Consider the following 21,055-nt stretch of genomic DNA (forward strand, 5'->3'; position numbering starts at 1 on the left):
TCAAATAAGAAAATCAACCAGTTTGCTTTCCCTCATGGCCAAAAACGGAAATAACTCTGACTCAAATTTATATCATTGGGAATAATCTATTATGCAAGTCCACCTTTATACTATTTTTGATCACAGTGATTTGTTAAGCTCAAAAAGTGTAGCAAATATTTCCAAAAAGGATAAATTGTTCAAAATGTCCGTAAAATTTTTTATTTAAATGTTTAAATCATCCAGCTTTAAAAAAATTCTCCACATATATTGAAATTTCAGACGTTCAAAAATTTCCTTCACCTGACATATAAATGTGAAAACATTATAATAGCTATATGGTGCCAAAATTGAAAATAGAAAGGTAACGGAGTAAACCAATGTTTTAAACTTTTAACCCTTTCCTCCATGGATTTTTTTTTTAAGGTATTTGATTCGCATAGGATTTTTTTCGGTAAAAAAAATTCATCAGGTTTAAAGTGTTAATGCATTGTGAAAACAGATATTTCATCAATGAAGTATAAGTCAGATATTCTCATGAATCTCCTTTTCATATTGGATACAATTTTTCAAAAGTCTAATGGAGAAATATAGGAGCCAAAACTTTTCAACTGAGGATCTACACAGGCGTCAAAGGGCGTCATTATGGAGTAAAGGGGGTGGCGTCTTAAGGCGTCATTATGGAGGAAAGGGTTAAACAACTGACATCAGATGACTTACTGGCATACAAGCAAGATATGTCAAATCCATCTCATATTTGATGAAAAAAAGTAAATATGTTCAAAACCATATCATTAATTCTAACATATTTTCAGTATTGTGACAATCAGTATTTCCCATGTACATTAAAGGTTTATATAACTACATGGTTAATTTTCAGTACTGTCAATGAGTATTTTTAAAAATGTACATGAATGGTTCACATAAAACAAATTTTTTACATGGTTAATTTTCAGTACATGTAACTGCAATAATCAATATTTAGGATGAGCATGAAAAATTCATGTAAGAGAAATGTTCTACATTGGTTGATTTTAAGTACATGTGTCAGTGTTTAGAATCTACATGTATGGTTCACATAAAAAGAATTTTCTACATGGTTAGTTTTCATTACATGTACATGTACCAGTATATAGAATGTACATGTATGGTTTACATAACACAAATTTTCTACATGGTTAATTTTCAGTACATGGATTGAATCAGTATTTAGAATGTCCTTGTATGGTTCACATAACAGAAATTTTCGAAGTGATTTTTTTCAGTACTGAATCAATAACTATTTTAAATGTGAATGTATGGTTCACATACTAAGAATTTTCTAAATGGTTAATTTACATGTACTTTATTCATCAGTATTTAGAATGTACTGTGTGTATGTTATTTATATTTGGTAAAAAATCTTTCTAGACCTTATGTTAGCATTGTAATATGTGAATCAAATCAAAGTAAAACTGTTGTATTTATATGGTTAATTTTCACCAACTCTTAGACCTATGTAGGGTTCAAATACTTAAATAAGATGGAACAACAAAAATTTTTTTTCTCAATATGTCGCAAAAAACAATAAGCTCACTAACAAGTGGTAAATAATCTCTAATGAAAAAGTATACATAAAGAAGGATTTCATTTTTAACTGCATTTATATGTTATGGATTTCCTTGACAATGATTAAAATTGTCAAAACTTTCTTGCACTGGTTATATGTGGATGAAAATGTTTAGGGTAAGGACTACTCTTAATTCTATTAGTTCTGTCTTTTTAATGACTGAATGTATAGGTCACCTGACAATGAGAATAAGTTGACAACAAATCTTTTAAAAAAATCTCTACCGTTTATTAAACATTTATTGCAGTAAATCTTTTGCTGTAGTCCAATTTAAATCTAGAAAATAATTATTTGAAATGGCAATTTTACATTTGTAACAATTACTTTCCTGTCATTCTCAAGTTGAGTATTTCTATTTGTCCATTCTTGTCAGTATATTGAAATTCCTTGCAAAAACGTACATAAGTTGGATAATTTTATGTATATCATCTGAAAGCAGCATTAATCAAGTCCAAAAGAAACTAATGAATTAACAAATTATCACAACGATCATTTTAATGCTTAAAATATATCTAAATAAGAAATATTCTATAAGCTAACAACCAACTTTTATCTATATAAAATTTCTCTGGATGGGAAAAAAGTAATGTGCATCATTAAATTCATACTTTAATAAATGATTAATATGAAACACTTGTTCTATGCAAGTATTTTTACAGACAAAGAAATAACAGGGTCTGGATGGGATACACAGAAAGTAGAATCATGGACATACAGTATATAATAATGGGAATTAGAGAGAAAAAGAATGGGGATAAAAAAAGAATAGAGAACCATGATGTGCTTATATAGGAACCAGGTGCTCCGCAGGGCGCAGCTTTATACGACCGCAGAGGTTCGAACCCTGAACAGTTGGGGCAAGTATGGACAAAATATTCAAGGTTATACAGCTCTGAATTTGGATTGTGATCAAATTTTTGACATTATATGGGTTTTTTACACAAAACAAATGTCAAGATTTTACAAATCAATTAAAGATTTCTTCTTCAAAATAAGAGGGAAATGGCCTAAAGAAGGAAAGGATAAAGAAATGAAGACCCCTAATCCAGAACCTTATTTGTTTGTCATAAATCAAACCAATAATTTAAGTGCAGCAATTTCGTACTTAATTCAACTTCAACATTTCTCCCACATCTACTAACAATAAAGTAAAGAAGAACTTGGGTTTAAAACACCCAGATTAAAGTATTTTTGGTGAAGAGATAAAACTTTCCTCTAATATAATGACTAGAATGAAATGTACGGTGTAAATGTATATATACATCATCAATAATATAAAACAATATCTAATAAAATATTAAAGCTAAAAATAAACAGGATTGAAATAACGCATTAACATAAGTAAAAATAAAAGTAAAATTTAGAAATAATTCCTATATAGTCATGCCCAAATCTATATTCAAATGTCATATTCAAATCTTAAGTGGTGTTAAGGTGGTATGGGAGTCTAAAATAAAAATGATAGAATTTGTTCATACTTTGCCAAAACGTTGTATCTATTTATACATGTTGAAAAATATAATAAAAATGATAGGTCACCGCGCATTTTCTCAAGCTACAGGACAGGACAAAATGACACATTTTGTATGGATTATACAGGAAAAAACACCATTTTGTGATTAGAAACTAAACAAAATGATAGAATTGTTAAATACTTCAGGAAAAGATAGCTTTCAGATACTGCTTTGAGAATATCAAAAGAAAAGATAGGGTCACCGTACGTTTTTTCCGGCTAAAATACAAAATAGGAAAATTCCATACAGAATCCTTCAGAAAATGCACTTTTTTAGAGTTACCTCCCCTTAAAATGCCAAATTTAAAAAAAAATAAAAACAACCAAAAATAATTAACATTTGCAAAAATATCAATATTTAGAAGTTATATTCTTATAAATTGGTACTTTTAAATGAAAATGTACATTAAACATCTGCATTCCTGCATCAAATTTTGCTAACTTGGTGGAAAATCTGGACCTTTGATTCTCTGTTTTTTACAATCCAAGATGGAGGAAGACACCCATACCACCTTAAATAGTAGAAAAAGTAGATAGAAACTTCCTATAGAAAATGGAAGATTTTATGGTATAACAAGAAATAATAGAATATGTACTATTTGTAAAAATGATATATAGGATGAGTTTCATTTCATCCTCAAATGTCCACTTTTATTGGAAAAAAACGTTGATGTTCAAATTTATTAAACTGATGAGTACTTATAATGTAAAAGAATTGTGTAATTTAGGTAAATTTATATTTAGATCTTTTAAGCTTAGATCCGAAATGTTAAAATAATGTTTGTTTATTATTACAACACCGTCTGCTGTCACATAGTCTGTGTTTATGTATGTATTATAGGTATTATTGATGTTGATATAATTGTATACCTATAGTTTATATAGACTTTGGTAATAAAGATATAGTAGATCAACCTATTGGAATAATCAAACAGCACTTCTATTTATCATTACTGAAAAACAAGAATAAGACCATTCAAACTAAACCTTATTTTAACCCTACTCTTTTTAATTTTTTATTTAGACACGTGGGAATTATTTTTTTATTTTATATACATAGATGTTTTGAAAGAAAGATCGAGATTTTTTGGAAATTCCACTAGTGATATTGACTGAAAAAAAAACAAAAACAATATCATTTTACAATAAGTATACCATATTGATTTTACTGGATTGACAATTTTTAATTTAATATTTGTTAATAAAATTACTAGACAATACACATTTCTTTGAATATGGACGAGGTATGATAAACAAAAAAATGATTAATATTTTATAAAATGTAAATCTTTTGACATAACACATGATATAAAGCACATTGTATAATACACCACAAATATTAACCTCACGATTTGTAACAACACAGATTCTACAAATAAATTTCTGTTCAATTATTTCAACATATAATTTTTAATTTTAATTATTCAAATCAAAATTTCAGTTCAATTATTTCAATATATAATTTTAATTTCAATTATGCAAATGTAAATATCTACATATACTCACTTTAAAAGTGACCTTTTCTACGTGTACACATAAAAGTGTCATGAATATGTCTATATAATTAAAAAAAAATAAAAATATTATTAGCACTTTTGAACTCAGATGTACATTTACAACATGTGAGAACCTTAACCACTTTTGAGTAATTTTCCAAAAAAGAAAATCAAACAATAACTTCTAAATGTCAGACCCAAATATCCTACTGTTTAATTGTGTTTTTTCTTCATTTTTTTAAACAGGATCCATGTAAAAAATGAAACATGGGAGATAACTCAGTACTACAAAAAATTTTTTTCAAAAAAAAGGCATCATTTACAAAATCTTTAGCAATCCAAAACAATTAAGTGTATTGTATTCAATTTTATATAAGACCTCTGTTTTGCAGATTGATTTTTAAATTTTAAAAGTTGGTTCAACACTATTTGATAATTTCGTTTGTTCTATAACAAAGAACATGACATACTAGCATAGATCTTTGATGAGGGAGATACATTTCTATATCAGTACAGTAATTGGATTTTAAAAGATTTAATACATTGTATCATCATTGTTTTTTTTAAACATTATTACCAACCAGAATTCAATCAATTTGCGTTTCAAAAAATCTTCATACTAATTTTTGAAAATGCTTTACACAAATGTTCTGTTGACTTTTTTAAGAGTTACGTCCCTTGACCTGGGTCTACTCCCATATAAAGTCTCGAAAAACCCTAGTAATCATTTGATCAACCTAAACATACAAAGTAAAAACATCACATATAGATAATTGACATCTATCATGTCTACTGTGCTGCTTTGAAAAATAAGGATAAAAATGGTTACAAATTGTTAACCCCATCTTACAACATACATACTGGCAGGATTATTGCACAACAAAAAATTTCAAAGATAAAAAAATTAGCAAAAATTATTCATGTTTTATTATTGATTTGTATAACTATAAAAGTTGTGCTCCTTGGGTTTTTTTACAGACACTGAGTGTTTTAAACAATGGTGAAACATACAATCTTGGTTCTTGACTGATTTGTAATTATTAAAAACACACTTAGCAAAGTAACTTCAATGCCCTTGTCATGACAAAAGGACTATCATACCAAATCTTCTTATTTTTATGTTAAAATATTAATGTACCAGCTGTTTGACTATGATGATGGAAGTTTTTAACAACCTTGACTGGCTATACGGCCCTCACATGGTCATTTTGTTTTTGACTATGTGAAATTTGTTTTTAAAAATTTAAATTTCTTTTTTTATTGCAAAATAATTTTGAAAGTACAAATAATTTTTGTTTGCACAACCATTTATAATTTTCATAAGGTGATCCTGCATCTTCTTTATTACATGACAGGCAACAATTTTCATCATGATTCTATAATTTGAATCATTTGTTCCTGCATCTTCTACTATAGCAGGCAACAATTACAATCATAACACTAATGTTACAAACAGAAATGTTCCGATGAAATGTAAATACCTGATTAAAATTTCTAGTTGCATCAACATTAAAAAAAACCCAGAATATCATTCTAAGTAATGAAATTTAGTAGGATTCTTCAGTTATAACAATTTAACTTCAGAACTCACAACATTGATATAAAAACAATTATAATTTCATTGACAACAAAATTATCAAAATTATTCTTTTGTTTGTCCTTAATAAAGATTTTCCGTCCCCATAAAGTAATATGATTTGTTTTTCATTTTATGAAAGGATACCATTAAAATGGAGTTATTCGTCGATGCCAACTACTGACATTGGGGTTATATTATATTCTTAGCATCTGACCCTAAAAATGAACCAACTGACTTTAAAAAAAAAGTATTCTGGTTAATCAAAATTACCATAACACTCCCGAATAAAATACTGTACATTAAGAGTATTTAATCAAATATATTTGATACATTACAATGCACATGTAATAATTATTCAATTCAATTCCTAAAGCATTTAAATGTAAAAATACATCTACGGTATGTTATATATGAATGAAAGCAAACTGCATATATTGTTCATTCAAGTTAATTGTAAAAATACAATTTGTCATTCTATTTCGCCATGTCAATATAAAATTGAATGGATAGATGGGTACATTCATTATTTTACAAAGTTTGTACATCAAATTCCGTTTCTACAACTTCAATCAGTCTGATGTGAAATAGTTGTCTCAATAATATTGAAACAACTTATTTAAGAAAAACAGGACAAACATTCAAAATTTACCAACTCTAGAGTTCGGGCAAGTGATCAGACTATTTCCCGACCTCTATTTTGTGGGCTAGTGTTTTCATAATTGGGCGGAATACAAGTTTCGTGATAGCTAGGAGGTCTTTCTTTGCTACAATCTTCCTCAACAGGTGGCGCTGTAGGCTGTGGCTGATTCCAGACACGGTGACTTGGATCTTCATCTGTCAACATTTTGTCTGTAACTTGAACAGGCTCTGATGGCACATGACCATCACATGTTTCCTGGACAGCATGGTAAACAGCACTTCCTGTTGAAAGCAAAAATAGACATATTTAAGACAAAGCTGATGGCATATGTTTTAATGGACAGCTTACTGTTGAAAGTGAAAGTAGATATTATAATTAAGACAAAGCTGGTTTTAAATTGATTTTTACTTGTCAGACACATGAGTATAAAACAAATTGCAAAAGAATTAGATGGTGACCACAGGGTCTTCAGAAGAATTTTGTCTTCACAAACTTTTAAGTTATTCCAAGAGAATGCATATTTTCTAGGAATGTCAAAAGATCTGAAATTTAATACTCGGTCATGATACTCCAGTACTGGCGATTACTCGAATGAATCTTTAACGTATATTGAAAAGTTTAGAGTTTAGGTGGGATGCAGTGTTTTTGTTATTACCTTTCATAAACCGAACGATAAACATACTACAAACAACCTATCATTGTTTGTATAGGTTTTCAAAACTCAAATTCCTATAAAATCAAAAATATTTACATATATAGCCGACTTAGTAGACAATATATGTATCATTTGTTGGTGAGGCAATTTTTATAATACGATTTGTCAATTAATTTGTTAATATTTGACTTAAAATTACTTGTGCTTTTTCGTGTTGCTTAGTCTTACTTTTTCTGTGTTTTGTTCTTTTGCACTATCGTTTGCCATGTTTGTCTGTTTTTCTTTTTTTAGCCATGACCTTGTCAGTATTTTACTATTAGGTTTAAATGTGGCTCTCCTACTTTCGCCTATCTTTAAATTGTAAATTAAACAATATATATAGTTAAGTTACAAATACAGAGTAATTAAATTAATTTAAATGTACATCTCATACCAATCCCATTTACATAGAAGTTTTGATCAACAAACAAAGGTAAGTTTTTACGGCTTGTGATGAGTTATTTATTAATCCATTCAAGTGTTGATCAGTGTTCAAACACCGTTAAGGTGGTACCTAACACTACAGGGAGATAACTCAGTATAGTCGGTTAAACGTTTTAATTACGTTGTGTTGTAAAATATTAAGCTTCTCAATGATCAAAATTGGTGTTTGTCAAACTGCTATATAACCAGTGTAATTTTTCTGACTAAACGGTTGGTTCAAAATTTTTGAAATTTTTATATTTTTGTCAAAGTTAAGATACTTTGTCAAAATTCTATGAAAATTAAACGAGCCAAATTAATTTTAGTGAAAGTGTTGGGTACCACCTTAAAAATGTCTCTAATCAGTTGCGTAGTGATCACAGCAGGTCACTTTGATTTTGTTCTTGTTTAGAAATATTATATGGTCAACAATTTCAGATAAAAGACTATTTGGCTTCTTTTTCTGTTACGAGTAGTACAAATGAAAACACTCACTCAGAAGGAAAGGATGCTGCTGGTATACTACTATAAAAAATAGTACCCTCAGGATAAATATATTTATGTTGTTAATTGATTTTATTTAGTATTTTTACGAAGGGGACATTTCAACTGAACTAAAGTAAGTGGAAATGTGAAGAGAAATATCTCAAGATGTAAAACAGGCAAACGAGTATCTGAGTACTAAAACTGTACTGGAATACTTGGTCTTCCCTAATACATCGTATTTTCACATGTCCATGATATCAGGTATGAGACACCAGAAGAATCACATGTATGCTATTGATATCAAAGCAGATATCACAATAACAATCAATTTACATCTATTTCTCTATCCTTTATGTTTATTGGCCTGATCTGAACTTGAAATTGTGTATATTATCATTAAATATCCGGTAGATCAATATCACTTCTTACATTTTTATTATAATTAATCATTCCATTTCATTTAAGCATTGGAAACATTGACAACATTTTTTATATTTCAAACAATCTGCAAACAGGAAGTGGATGCATGGCAGATGTTAAAATTGCTTACACACTACAAATGCCTCAAATATCACAATGTGAACAAAAATAATGGCCATACCATAAGAATTGATTTCCTCACCTATTTAATATAAATAAGCCTGTAATTTTGGTGCCCTTTATAGCTTTCTGTTTGGTGTAAACCAAATCTCCAATTTGAAGGCCATACTTTGACCTATTATTGCTAACTTACATTGTGAATTGGATGGAGAGTTGTATCATAGCCACTCATACCACATCTATTTATTTATACTGGTAAGAAAAACCCTAATTCTATGGGGCTGCTTCATTTGTTCTAGGTCGGGCAATGCCCGGTTCGCCCACGGGGGGGTCTCAACATGGGGTTTTGGGTACAGGTGTGCAGCTGGGATTTTAAAAACACCCCCCATTCATATATTGAATAATTGTGAAATCCCTACCTATACATATATTTCACAGCGAAATCATAACCCATTCATATATTTATCAGCTCAAATAGTACCTATATGCATATACTGATATATCACAATCGGTCAATTACTACCTATTGATATATTTCCTCGGTAAAATTGCACCCCATTGATATATTTGACGGATCAAAAAAGGGACCCATTCCAGCGGCACATATGTATATACCTTTATATAGGAAGAGACCCCCCCGTGGGTTCGCCCTATCATGTGACCGGGTTAAATATGGCTGATATTAAAATGAGTGGAACCTGCTGATTGAAAGATGGCGACAGAAGTTCAAATTTATACTTTTTTGCTTTCTAAGCTAGGGAAAATAAAAAATGAACCTGATAACAATAAATAAATATTTTTAATATGCAATCTTTTTTTCTTAGGCCTTATTCATCATAAAACCGTTTCTCCGAGATAATTTTATAAATTTGAAAATAAAATATAGCATGGCAATTTTTATAGTCATAGTGGACCAATCCAGTATCATATAATATAGTCTGATTGAAAAAAAAAACATCAATCTTCACCTTTAAAATTCTGACAATTTATCTAAAATAGTGCTTCCCGCCATACTTTTATAACCGGCTGATTGCTTGCCGGTGAGTGAAGACCGGCGAGGGCGGCGTATGCCTATTTGCTCCGGCGGCTGATTTTACAGCAAATGAAGCGACTGTGCCTATACCGGAAGCGTCGACCGGGCTAACCCGGGTTAAGCCGCTGTGGCAAATGAAGTACTACCTATATACTCGTCTGACTGGTACCCTTACCTTGTGAGATACTCCTTGGTAAGCTGTTGGCACTGTGGTGAGAGAGAATAGCCTATCTTTTGATGTACCAGACCTTGTCTGACTGGTACCCTTACCTTGTGAGATACTCCTAGGTAGACTGTTGGCACTTTGGTGAGAAAAAATAGCCTGCCTTTTGATGTAGCAGACCTTTTCTGACTGGTAACCTTACCTTGTGAGATACTCCTGGGTAAGCTGTTGACACTTTGGTGAGAGAGAATAGCCTGCCTTTTGATGTACCAGACCTTTTCTGACTGGTAACCTTACCTTGTGAGATACTCCTAGGTAGACTGTTGGCACTTTGGTGAGAGAGAATAGCCTGCCTTTTGATATACCAGACCTTTTCTGACTGGTAACCTTACCTTGTGAGATACTCCTGGGTAAGCTGTTGGCACTTTGGTGAGAGAGAATAGGCTGTCTTTTGATGTACCAGACCTTGTCTGACTGGTACCTTTACCTTGTGAGATACTCCTTGGTAGACTGTTGGCACTTTGGTGAGAGAGAATAGCCTGTCTTTTGATTTACCTGAACTTGTCTGACTGATACCCTTACCTTGTGAGATACTCCTTGGTAGGCTGTTGGCACTTTGGTGAGAGAGAATAGCCTGCCTTTTGATGTACCAGACCTTTTCTGACTGGTAACCTTACCTTGTGAGATACTCCTGGGTAAGCTGTTGGCACTTTGGTGAGAGAGAATAGCCTGTCTTTTGATGTACCAGACCTTGTCTGACTGGTAACCTTACCTTGTGAGATACTCCTGGGTAAGCTGTTGGCACTTTGGTGAGATAGAATAGCCTGTCTTTTGATGTACCAGACCAGGAACATGATGAACATGGCCATACAGATAATCACACAACTCAAGATAGCTCCTATTAGAATCAATGTGTTCTGGTCTGGACCGCTGGATTCTTTTTCTGAAACTAAGAAAACAGAACTTAAGATATTTTTAATATCAATGTGACACAGTGTTCTAGTCCATACTACTGTTTTCTTTTTCTGAAACACATTCAACATAATAAAGGGACACAACTCAAGAATGATTAAATTTAACCTACCTTTTTCAATCTTGATCTGTGTTTTGTGGTAATTAGCTTTGTGTATAAGTTTTATAACATTTGGTTGAAGTAAAACTAAAATTGTGTAATGGAAACCAATTTCAAACAAAGAATGGACATGTGTAAAACTTATATGCAGGGACATAAAAAAAGGTTTATACAAAATTTCATTAGGCCAGAATTTTTTAATTTGTTGGTTTACGGATCCGCCGACCCGATTTTGCCGATTTTCAGAATAAAAATAAAATTGACTTTCATGCTTTTTTATTCCCGCCGACCTTAACAAATGCATTATCCCTGAAAAATAATTAAACAATCTTTTTTTTATGAAATGAAATGCTTTAATCACTAACAAAATTGATAACACTTTCTGTAGTGAAAAAATAAAACTTCCAGTTTACGTTTCTAACAATTGACAAATCAATTATAAATGACCTTGAAATGTCGTTTGCGCAAATAATTTTGCGAAACGAAACCTGTGTTTAAAACCAACTACACAATGAGTTCGTTTCCCGTATTTGTAATCAGTCCGTAAGATGCATCATCTGATAGAAATAGACTTGTCCAAATGTACACAGGTGGAAGACATCAAGTTAAAGTACTGAATATTAGATAATCATTTTGAATTTTCTGGTTTTATAGATAATAAAAAAATATCGTCCATTTGGATAAAAAAACGGGAATGCATGACAACAGATTAACCCGATATTCTCGTTTTTCCAGTGGACGAGTCTATTTCGTTTTTGACACGTGTGTTGAAACTTATTTTCGTACGACGTTTTTACATTTTTTTTTAATCCGTTTTCGTGCTTGAAGATCATACTTCAACAAGTTTTCTGGAGTTGATAAAGAGCTACGCGAATCTGTTTTTCTTGTTTGTGAAATGACAATTTAATTTCGTCTTTTCCGTGCATCCCCCCTTTTTGTACGGAAAATTATTAGAATGTCATGCGATGTTTATGACAGCTGAGCAATACAATTTCATCGAACTAAAATCTAAGAAATGATGACAAAATAGCCTAACAAACATATTGTCAGAAAGGTGAAATATATATTTATTTGCACAGTGATATTGTTTGCCTCAAATTACAGCCGAAATTCGGCCTTTTCCCCTAGAGAAAATTCCTAATTACTAAAAATAATGGCTTAAAATTCCTCCCAAAAAGTTTTACATTTTCCCCAAACAATGATGGCATTGGTAGTATAAATGTTTGTAAATATCGTTTTCTGATTTTCATGTTATTATTTTGATATTAGAAAGCACTTTTGAGATCCGGTTTTCTGATCAGAATCATCATGGTGTTTGTAACTCATTTAGTTTTCAATGCATTAAGTACCATCATTACTACTGTTTCTTTCCCCTCTCCAAAAAGTACCTTTCAGGTTGAAAATGTCTCACAACCAAAATATACATGAAAAAACTGTGAAAAAAAGACAGCAAAGGTCAGCAAAAAATCGGAGATCTATGTGTTTAGAATAAAATATACAAATTTCCCAATTTCAGTAAAAAATATGCATTTTTCCCAATAAAAAACGGTAGAGGTAGTTTTAAAAAAAGCCAACAATATCACTGTTGCATATTTTTCTGTCTTGAAAGATCTTTTTTTTCTTTTTTTTTCCCGACCGTCCGACCCGACTTTTTCATGGGGAAAATCCGTAAACCAACAAATTAAAAAACACTGGCCTTAGATCATTCAAATTAAGTCCAGAAACACCACAACTACATACCTTTGTATGGGACTGCAGCAGTTTGTGTAGTGGAGCACCTTGACACAGCTATAATTTCAAAGTCATATTTTCCCACCATTGTTGCCCATGTGCCAACTGTGTTCTCTAGTCTTATATTGGCCTGGTTACCAGTAGAACACCAATCTTTCCTAGTCAGCTGGTTGTTACACTGTCCTAACTGTAAGAAAATAAATCAACATCTACAAGCATGAAGAAAAAAGTGTGGAAAACTGATTTGTCTGGCAGACTAATGGATGAACAGACAGACAGAGGGAGTGCAAACCTAAATTTTAAGTCATCCTTTCACTTTGTTGATAGGGGACTAAAAAAAGTGTTTGTATATGAAATATACACACAATATAAAATATAAATACTTTCTTTTCTCTAACATGTCTAAAGGCTGTTCCAAAATTTATTGGGTGGGAACTGGGGATGGACGGACTTATGTTAATTTAACAAGGCTGGTTGTAATTTCCTTCAAATTTTGAGAGAATTTAAAGTAAAATTAAATTTGTATTCTATGAGCGGTTCGAATCTTGAAAATATGCCTCATATGCCCAAACATGCTTTAAAATCTGGAAAAGCCCAACAGGCAAAATAGATCATTAGAAAAGTTATTTATTAAAAAACTCTGAATCTGCATTAGATTAATAAACGTGTGTACATGTACATAATGGATCCATGAGATCAACTTGTAATTTGTGTAATTAAGAGATAAATATACTTACAACAGCAGGACTGGCTGTTCCAAACTTCCATACTCCAGTATCATAGATAGAAAGCCTTAGATCACATGTCTGGATCTGGTAGCTAGCTATGGAGATACAGAGATTGGAACACTGAAATTTGTCATCGTTGGCGATCAGACTGATTCCACAAGCTTTCTCAAAAAACTTATCCCCATTGACTGTGATGTATAGCTGATCGTTCAGCCCTAAGGAGTATTGTTGATCTTCATTGCATGGTTCATTAATTACAACTGAAAACAAATCATTGAATATTGTTTTTATTGGTATAAATATTGATTTTGTTCATTGCATGGTTCATTGATTACAACTGAAAGAACAAATACATGTACATGTGAAATATTGTGTGCTGATCTGATGAGTCAAGTTTTTATTTGATAAATTTTGATACTGTCTTGTGCTGCTTAACCACTGTCCGAGTTTAGGGCAGGTTCAGCATGAATTTTGTTTGCTATTTAATCATAAATTATGCCTTTGGTTTTCTATTTGGAATTGGTTAAATTGGAAACTGAAATTTGTCAATGTTTACAATGAGACTGATTCCACAAGCTTTTTAAAAGAATTTATCATCATCGACTGTGATGTATAGCTGATTGATGGTAACTGAAAGAACAAATACATGTAAAGTATTCTCTACTGATGTGATGAGTCTTTTTTGATGGATTTACATACTATGTAGTTTGTTCTTGTCTTGTGCTGTTACACCACTTTCCAACATTGTCCAAGGTTACAAGAGAGTTCAGCAGGTATAATTAGGATTTATTTTGATGGATTTACATACTATGTAGTTTGTTCTTGTCTTGTGCTGTTACACCACTTTCCAACATTGTCCAAAGTTACAAGAGGGTTCAGCAGGCATAATTAGGATTTATTTTGTTTGTAGTTATATATACAATATGCTGTTGGTTCTGTAGTTTGAATAGCTTATCATTTTGTCATTTTTAGATTAATGTATAGCTAACTTTACAATTTGTGTTTTGCTCATTGTTGAAGGACTAACTCAGTGACCTATAGTTGGTTACATCTACTTATACATTGATTGTTCCCAGGTTAATACTTGTTCATTTGCCATCATACCACATCTCCTTATTTCTATATATTGATTATATATAACTATTCAATTGTTGTTTGCTTTGCATCCAATAGCAAATTCTTCACATTACATGTATATACATGTAGAAACTAGTTTTGTTTACAATGAGACAAGTTGTATAGGTATATAATATATATGTTACTTTAAATTAAAATACCTGACTTCTGAAAAGCTAGACAAGAAATTATCTGTGCCACTATCAAAATCAGTACTTCTGTCTCCATGGTAACAACACTGAAAACAACAAAATAATGATTGCATAATAATATCTAAACTTTTATAAAAAAAACAGGATATACTAAGGGATCACTCAACACTTATAAGCGCAGAGAAACCAAAGAATGTCATGGCAAAAAACTGAAGATTACGGTGTTTATATTCACAGCTCATTCCCTAAACCTGTGTCTGTTGTTGATTTTAATGAACATAATCTATGTATTTCTGGTAAATTATCAAACCAGGGATATTATTACCATATATTACTTAAAACCTTTACTATATTTTTCCATAGATATAAATATTTGTTTTTGAAGTTTGGTTGTACCTGTAGAAAACTCATTTCAAACAAGATAGCACATCCTCATTTTTACAGAAATGTTGTTAACCGTGCCTGGAAATTTAGAAATGATCCTTGTAAACTAATCACTCCTTTACATTAACTTATTCTAAAAGGTTACCAATTCAACACTGTAATAAGATCATTGAATATTGTTTTTATTGGTATAAATATTGATTTTGTTATCAGTAAATTAAAAGCAAACTAAATATTACTAGTATATATGTTATATACATACACATTCATGGATCTACAATCTGTCAATTCCTGTATCTTGGAATTGCAAGGTCATGTTTTTCTCTGACTGTTTATGAGGTCTTTACACTAAATCCATTGGATGTTGGATGTGTACAGACTGATAATTTAGTCTTAGATGCATGATTTTTTTTATTAGTTGTTAGTGGCTTTGAACTGGCTATCAGTTAACTGCCAGTACTCTCAGATCTGTACCTAGTGTCTTTTTGTTGTTGTGATGTACAAGTACACGGCCACGTCCACTTGTATTTTTGTCCATCTGATGAGTTAAGCCTTTTTCACCTGATTTTTATACCATGTTCTTATGTTGTACTGTTATACCACTGTCCTAGGTTAGGGGGAGGGTTTGGATAACACTACATGCACTAACATGTTTAACCCTGCCACATTATGTATGTATGTGCCTGTCCCAAGTCAGGAGCCTGTAATTCAGTGGTTGTCGTTTGGTTATGTGTTACATATTTGTTTTTCGTTCATTTTTTTTAAATAAATAAGCCTTAAGGCTGTTTTTTCTCGTTTGAATTGAAATACATTGTCATTTCGCTTTGCTCATTGTTGAAGGCTGTATGGGTATGGTGACCTATATTTGTTAATGTCTGTGTCATTTTGGTTTCTTGTGGCGAGTTGTCTCATTGGCAATCATACCACATCCTCTTTTTTTATATAAACAGATCAAGATAGAGTCTACAAAACACCACACAGAAACATAAAGACTGATCAGTACCTGTACATGTATGTGTGTACATTTGAGTATACAGTTTTGTACTGATGCTTTAAAGGGGCACTAGCTGTCAAAATCATGTTCATCGATTTGACTCCAATTTCATAGATTTCTATTAACTTATACTAAAGTTATTGTGCAAAAACCAAGAAAAATGATTATTTGGGACCTGTTTTTGGCCCCCAATTCGTAAACTGTTGGGACTAAAATTCCCAAAATAAATCTCAACCTTTCTTTTGTGGTCATAGACCTTATGTTAAAATTTCATAGATTTTTGTTAACTTATACTTAAGTTATTGTGCGAAAACCAAGAAAAATGCTTATTTGGGCCCTTTTTGGCCCCTAATTTCTAAACTGTTGGGACCAAAACACCCAAAATCAATCCCAACCTTCCTTTTAAGGTCATAAAACCTTGTGTTTAAATTTCATAGATTTCTATTTACTTTTACTAACGTTAGAGTGCAAAAACCAAATGTCTTCGGACGACACCACCGGACAACGACGACAACGTGATACCAATATACGACCAAAAAATTTTCAATTTTTGCGGTCATATAAAAATTCATAATTTAAATTTTTTATAAATCTTGTAGCTTGTGCCCCTTAAAAAAGTTATATTTTACACTTCAAAAAAGTCATTTGTTTGTAAATGTAGTTGTAGTTTTTAAATTAATATCACTGTCATTTACTATGATTAACATATGTAATAAGTTTACCATACATTGTACATGTCATACATGTAGGAACAAAAGTGACACGAAATCGTTCTTAAACCGCCAATTCTATAATATTTAGTCGAATTCTTAGCTTATTTATCTTATTTTTTCTGGACAGTAAGTGCTATTTAAATCTCAAAGACATATAATATCTCATACTTAGTAGAAAACACATTCAAAGGGTATCAGGTCCGTTCGCATCCAATATACTTTCGCACCCTACACCTTCGCACCTCACAAGTTTGCCCTCAAGTCCGTTTGCACCCTACACATTCACGCCCAATTTGTATTAGAATGTCAGTTGAATTAATAGATATTTTTTTATATGTTTATTTAAAAATAATTTTATTTTTTTGGATAAAATTTAAGGAATTATCATATAATTTTTTATTATTAATTTGATGATTAATTATTAAATGTTAATTATGTATGATTACTACTAATTGGTAACACAGCCTAATTTGGTGTTATTTTTTAGTGTTTAAAAATCATGATTGTTGTTTGAAGTCTTTTAACTTGCTTTGATGTAAATAACTGCATATATTTACCTTGGTATGAATGCATGACTAAAACTATGAAGATTTTAAATAAAAATATGAAATCTAATTGTTTTTAACAGCTTGTCTCCTTTGATCTCCTGTGTGTTTGGAAAAGTATGACAATATGATGGCTAAATATTTATAGCAATACACTTTCCAAAACTCATTTACAAATTATTAAACACAAAACCAATAAAATGTTGACTCGATCATTATTATTTAAAAAAAAGATTTGAAGATACAATGTACAATTTGTAATTTATAGTATACATGGTATATGATAATTTAAATAAAATTTGGATGCGAATGTGTAGGGTGCGAATGTGAAAGGGGGAGAATGTGAATGGGCGCGAAAGTGAATGGGCTTGAACGGACCTGGATTCCATTCAAAGAGACTTGTAACCAAACTAAAGTGCAGAAAAAGTGTTCCTAATTGGTCCATTTGCCCTCACCCCTGTCAGATTCATATTCTTGTTGTATACTGGGCATGGTCATTTTTCAAATACATGTGTAGGTGACTGGACCCAGGGTAAACAGACTCTTATGGACAAAACCTGATGTGGTGAGCATACATTTATCAGGGCTTTCCATTGAAGCCGGAGGAAATCCGCCGTTTACGGTGGCTTCAAGTTCCAGCTACTTCACTGACAAAAATATAAATTCAAAAAGAAAAAAATATCTTTTTCAAATGTTTACAGGCAGCTGAGAGATGTATTGTCGCAAAATCACGGTCACGATAAACAAGGATGAAAAGTCAGTGTTTACCTTGGGCTAAATATAGTTCACATGAATTCAGGTCACTGATTGGTTGTCTATTTAAAGTCAGAATGCATCGTTTCTTTTCAAAGATAACAAGAGAGACGTTCTGGTGGTCATTGAAGGATAACAATAGAGACGTTCCGATGGTCATTAACTCGTTGGCTTTTTTTGGCTTTTAAAACCGTTAAACGTGAAGACAATCAGATAGGATGACAATCTTATGTTATGGAATAATATCAGTCAAATTAAAGAAAGTGTAGTAGATCATTGTTCAGAATCTGGAAAACAGTATCTTTTGAAGTTCATTTTTCAAAGCCCACATGGTGTCAGAGAATCAAGGTCAAAAACGAAAGTAGAATATTGTCGACTCGACCTCAAATAAATAACATTTCAAAATGATTTATGTATCCGACTTATTGAACAGTTAACAAAAAAAAGAGAAAATCAGAGGATATATCAATTTTCTGTCAATGCTTGAGAAATAATTGTATGATTTAAATGGTCTTTGGAGAGAAAAGGGGGGTCATTTGTTTACAAATGCATGTAGTTATGCAAAATAAATCGATCAAGATTTTTAACAAACCGGATTATTATATAAATAAATCTCCTTTAAAAGTAAATGAATTTTAAGCATAAGGTAATGAAAATAAAAAACTATAACATAAATAAAAATGAAATTTCTTCGAGATTTTTTTTTTTTCTTTAATTTCATACATAAAAAAATAGTCATTTGAAAGATGAAATTAGGTGCCAGGAGATTGCGAGAATGCAGGATTTTGCTCTATTGATGCCAGAGCTTCTGGGGGCCTTGAGCGGCCCCCAGACCCCCTGCCGTAAGCTTGGTGGGCGTCCGGCTTCGCCGAACGCATGTTACAGTCGCCTATAATTTTAATTGAGCCTTCTACTTCAATTTCAATGGAAAGCCCTGATTTATATATATTATAACATGTTATCAATTGAGACAGTTAATGATGCTTTATCTTCATCTTTCAAAGTACTAGTTTAAAATGAAATTATTGAAATAATATCAAGCATCAGTATATGTCAAATGGTGGATTACAGGTGCATTGAGATACAAACAAATAATCTACCAATCTTATTGTTTATTCCTTACATTTGTTCATGTGTATCAGTTGGAACGTGCATTAATTATTCAGACATTTCAATTACCTGCATAACACCTAATATTATAACCAACATTCATCAAAACTGCTCATTTTGATGGTAAACAAAACTAGGTCAGCATAGTGATAAACGTATCTGGTTTCCCCACAAATTAACAAATGGGACAAGGATTTTTCTTTGTCAAATGTGTTGCCGCTGTAGATAAAATAGGTTAATTTTGTGCATCCTTACCCAATAGAAACACAATTACACCATTTGCTTATATATCCTTTGATATTTGTAGGATAATTAACATGGAAATAACTAATTATTTCAAGCTCATCATCATTATCTCCTCATCAACATCTTAATCAATAATTCACGATTATTTCCCCTGGGAAAGTGTATAAACGCAAAACCAAATAACGGAGAAGCAACGTCAATGTTTACGGAAACTTAAAGGAAAATGAAATGAAAGTTTTAAAAATGGTCTAAGCAATACTCTGATGATCTCTAATATGTATGTCTTGAAAAGAAAAAAAAAGCATTGATGATGATTTAAATGGTTTATTCCCTCTATTCCCACTTTTTATAAATCTGGTAAGAAAAGGTAAAAAAGTGCATTAAACAAGAGTTTACACAAATTTTGCAAATCTTTTACATTTTCAGTGCTGAGAAGTTGCACTAATTTGAACGACGATGGACGTCTATAATAATAAGGTTTAATAAACTGTCTCCTTAAGTCTCTATAGCATTCACATGGTAAAACAGTAATATAAACGTTTTTTCTTGAAAATTGCTTTCTGAACGAGTGTCAAACAATTAAAACAAATATAAGTAAATTATTTTATTACATTTTGCTGTTACCTCTACATGTGTCTTATAATATTATTAGTTACATAGTGTGTTAGTGACCTAACATGATATATACGGGGTCAGTAAATTCCATATGGGGCCGTGAGAGCGAAGCACACTATGTAACGAATTTATCCTACCGACTATCTTTATTTGTTGAATTTAGACTGGAGTTGTCTCATAAATTTTGCTATCATAACATCTTTTTATTTCTATATTAAAGTGTGCAAGTGTTCAATTTTAATAACCTTCTACAATTGGCCTGTACTAAAAAATAATGCAAACAATAACTTTTCATTATCAATAACCTTGATATAACAATATTAAACAGAACTTTCAATACTTTTAAATAAACAAACAGTGCCAAAGTCGTAAATCCACTACTAACCGTGTATTGAATTAAGCCCCGCCTCCCTACTAACCTAATATTGAATATACACGGTCTTCACGTGGACCGTGGCGCTTTTAACCAATCATATTCCTAGAAACGTATAGGAGGTAAGATAATAATATGTATGTCTATGTGTTTATGTATACCATTGTATCAACATAGGTTCTTCAGAATAAAATATAAATATATATATGGAATTAAAGTTAACAGTTTTCACCCATTATTTTATATCTTTGAATATTGGTCCAAGTTATTATATTCTTAGAGTATTCTTTTATTCCACAGCTTATACCTGGTTATAATATTATTTATATCATGATTTATTAGTAGGCCTACAGCAGACAATTTTTTAA

The 21,055-nt window shown here is 31.4% G+C and overlaps 1 protein-coding gene across 5 annotated transcripts; it reads right to left on the reverse strand.

Annotated features, from left to right (window-relative positions):
* Positions 1-3,620: 3,620 nt before the first annotated feature.
* On the reverse strand, positions 3,621-19,844 carry LOC143055069 (uncharacterized). 5 transcript variants are annotated; one of them, XM_076228211.1, is made up of 7 exons: positions 19,709-19,844; positions 14,964-15,040; positions 13,696-13,946; positions 12,968-13,145; positions 11,001-11,104; positions 10,358-10,430; positions 3,621-7,097 (listed from the first exon to the last, which is right to left on the reverse strand). In XM_076228211.1, the coding sequence occupies exons 2-7, from the start codon at positions 15,028-15,030 to the stop codon at positions 6,850-6,852; spliced, it is 921 nt and encodes a 306-aa protein (XP_076084326.1). In that variant the 5' UTR covers positions 15,031-15,040; positions 19,709-19,844; the 3' UTR covers positions 3,621-6,849. The 5 variants fall into 5 exon arrangements, with proteins under 5 accessions (XP_076084326.1, XP_076084327.1, XP_076084328.1 ...); XM_076228212.1 differs by lacking the exon at positions 10,358-10,430 and adding an exon at positions 10,453-10,525; XM_076228213.1 differs by lacking the exon at positions 10,358-10,430 and adding an exon at positions 10,738-10,810.
* Between the last annotated feature and the right edge of the window lie 1,211 nt (positions 19,845-21,055).

The sequence above is a fragment of the Mytilus galloprovincialis genome, chromosome 12 (genome assembly GCF_965363235.1).
Source record: "Mytilus galloprovincialis chromosome 12, xbMytGall1.hap1.1, whole genome shotgun sequence".
Lineage (NCBI taxonomy): Eukaryota > Metazoa > Mollusca > Bivalvia > Mytilida > Mytilidae > Mytilus > Mytilus galloprovincialis.